At 37.0% G+C, this 2,500-nt stretch overlaps 1 protein-coding gene across 1 annotated transcript in view; it reads left to right on the forward strand.

Moving 5' to 3' along the window:
* LOC138041415 (protein timeless homolog) overlaps window positions 1-2,500 on the forward strand; it is a 72,084-nt gene that overhangs the window by 39,845 nt on the left and 29,739 nt on the right. Inside the window, exons 17-19 of the mRNA XM_068887205.1 lie at window positions 554-604; window positions 728-832; window positions 1,621-1,724. Coding sequence (XP_068743306.1) covers window positions 554-604; window positions 728-832; window positions 1,621-1,724 — 260 coding nt within the window. The remainder of the gene's footprint in view (window positions 1-553; window positions 605-727; window positions 833-1,620; window positions 1,725-2,500) is intronic.

Raw genomic sequence — 2,500 nt, forward strand, 5'->3', positions numbered from 1 at the left:
CGGACGCAGCCCTAAAGGAGACCTTCACGGTTACATATATGATTGCGTTTTGCCCAGAACACCCTAAGTGAGACCAAAATCCAAAATTTACACCCCTTAGCGAGACGTCGAGGAAACCTCCCCATTTTATATGGGATTCCCCCCCTCAGGGAAAATATGTGCTTTATGTTGCTATGTGGACAATTTTTTGATTTGTGTATTTTATTTCAAATGTCAGAGATTATACAATGTTGTAAGCTAATTTACATTTAAAAATTCATACGATCTGCAAAGGTGTTTAAAGAGTTTTGATTACCTATATACTGTTAAAATTATTTAGTCTTTGTTCTGTGAAATGTGGGAGATTGCAGTAAGGTAGTTTTTATTTAAGATTTGCATGGATCATGCAGTGTTCAGAAGTAAATAATATAGTCCTTTATTAATAGGATGGTTTTCATAGATGCCTTGTTATCTGAGAGGGAACTACCAGTAGTTTGAAACCCAGTTGAATGGTTTTACTTTATTGGTTGTTAGTGCTTACTTATGGGAGTATTCGTTGCTGTTTTTTTTGTAGATTCTTCATGGAGTTCAGCAGGCATCATGACTTCAGGGTAGACTACATCGGGTATGTTCCTTGAATGGAATGGAATCTCTCTCCAATTGAATTTTTGGCATACATCGTGTACATGTATGAGGTGAAATGTTGCTAATAATTATTAATTTATGCATTAACTGTTTTGTTTTGCAGTGAGACGCTCAGTGTGGTAAGCTTCACAGACCTGCTAAATATCATCATTAAGTTTTATGATGGTATGGAATCAAACAAAGCTGAAGCACTGACCTGGGGACGCAGGTAAAAAAAAAAAGGAGCATTCTGAGGTGCATGCCAACTTAAATTTTATTTCATGAGGAGCCAAGTTTTGGCATGGTAAACAACATGCTAGAGCAGATAGTGCCCAAGAAAACTAAACAAACATTCTCTACCAAGAAGTTATCAAGACTGGATCAATATTGCAAAACTATTAAATATCGATCTCTATTGAACATGCAAAGAGGTGTACGCAAGGTAAGGTTAGTTTCGCTGCATTAGTTGATCACATACTCGACAATGCAACTCTGTGGTGACAACATTACCGTTGAGAGGATTGAATTGGAACTACAGTCGAGCCTCCAGTTGTGACCACCTCTCCTCTGAGTACCAAACGTTTCCAAGTAAAATCACTATATTTGGAACCCAGCTCTTGTAATCGATCACGACCACTTTTAGAGCTAATACTTTGAAAATTTCTTTTGTTTTTAACCTCCCATAAGCGACCATTTGACAGGTACATGTAATAGAGCGGGAATTAGATAATAAGGCATTGTAACACTATTGCATTCCTGGGGAGTACAAGAGCGGGAAATTTCTCAAGGGGAAGTACCAGATTTTTTCACTTTTTACATGAATAAAACACTTGAAACCTTAAAGAATAATTGCACATACACTGTACTCTAACAGTCTCAGTAAAAGACACAACCTTAAGTGTGACTGAGTATGGTCTCAGCCCTTGTAAGCGACCACCTCCCGTAAGCGACCTCCTAGGCTTGACATTTTGGATGGTGGCTTATGGGAGATTCAACTATATTCTTTCAATTTTACAGGCTTCATCTTGCTATCCAAGCCTACAAAGAGTTGCTTTTCAATGTTTCATGCATGATCAAGTCTGATTTAAAAGATTTAAGAGATCATGCCAAAATCATTCAAGGTAAACTCGATGTTAGTGGGTGTTGATTTGTATAATTATTGTAATTTCCCATGGGCTCAAGGGCAATTTAGGATTAATTTCACATATATTTTCAAAGTTTTCACAAATTTGCCCAAGTTGTGAAGAGTTGCGACTAGGGCAATTTGGAAAACTTTGAAAATACAAGAGAAATTAATCCTTGATTGCATGAGGACACATTGACAAATGTGAGGACAAATAACAATCGACTTAATTAACATGCTTTAATTCCTTCAGTTAAAGTTCAGTTCAATAAATTGTTGCTGTCAACAGAAATAGTGCTTAAAACATATTTCAAAATTATGTGGACAAAGGCAGTTTAATCAGAGTTAGAATCTGGAACATTTTAGATTCTCTTGTAACTTTGCTTGCTCTGGATGAGCAACTGTTAAATCAATCAGGATCAAGTCTCATGCCCTCTTGATTATCAAAAGTGCCTTTGTGATTAAGAAAAAAATGCCCTCCATCTCAGCCAATCAGCATTCAGTAATTTTGTCCCTTATATCCTGTATGTGATAAGATATGTTAAATGCTGCTCACACTTCAAAGAAAGGAGGCATTCAGCAGGATAAGCAAATTCCTGGACAAGTGGAGCTGCTCGCTTATTGCAATAAGATGTTAATAAGGCATTCTTTTTGTAATTTTTAACTTCCTTTTGTGTTGTCCCTGCCCTAGGTCCCTCAAGCAGGTGCATGTTACTGTGTTGTACTCCTCCAATGCACCCATCGTACTTAACTCTCATGATTTGTGATTTATTG

The sequence above is a fragment of the Montipora capricornis genome, chromosome 1, assembly GCF_036669925.1.
Source record: "Montipora capricornis isolate CH-2021 chromosome 1, ASM3666992v2, whole genome shotgun sequence".
Taxonomy (NCBI): Eukaryota; Metazoa; Cnidaria; class Anthozoa; order Scleractinia; family Acroporidae; genus Montipora; species Montipora capricornis.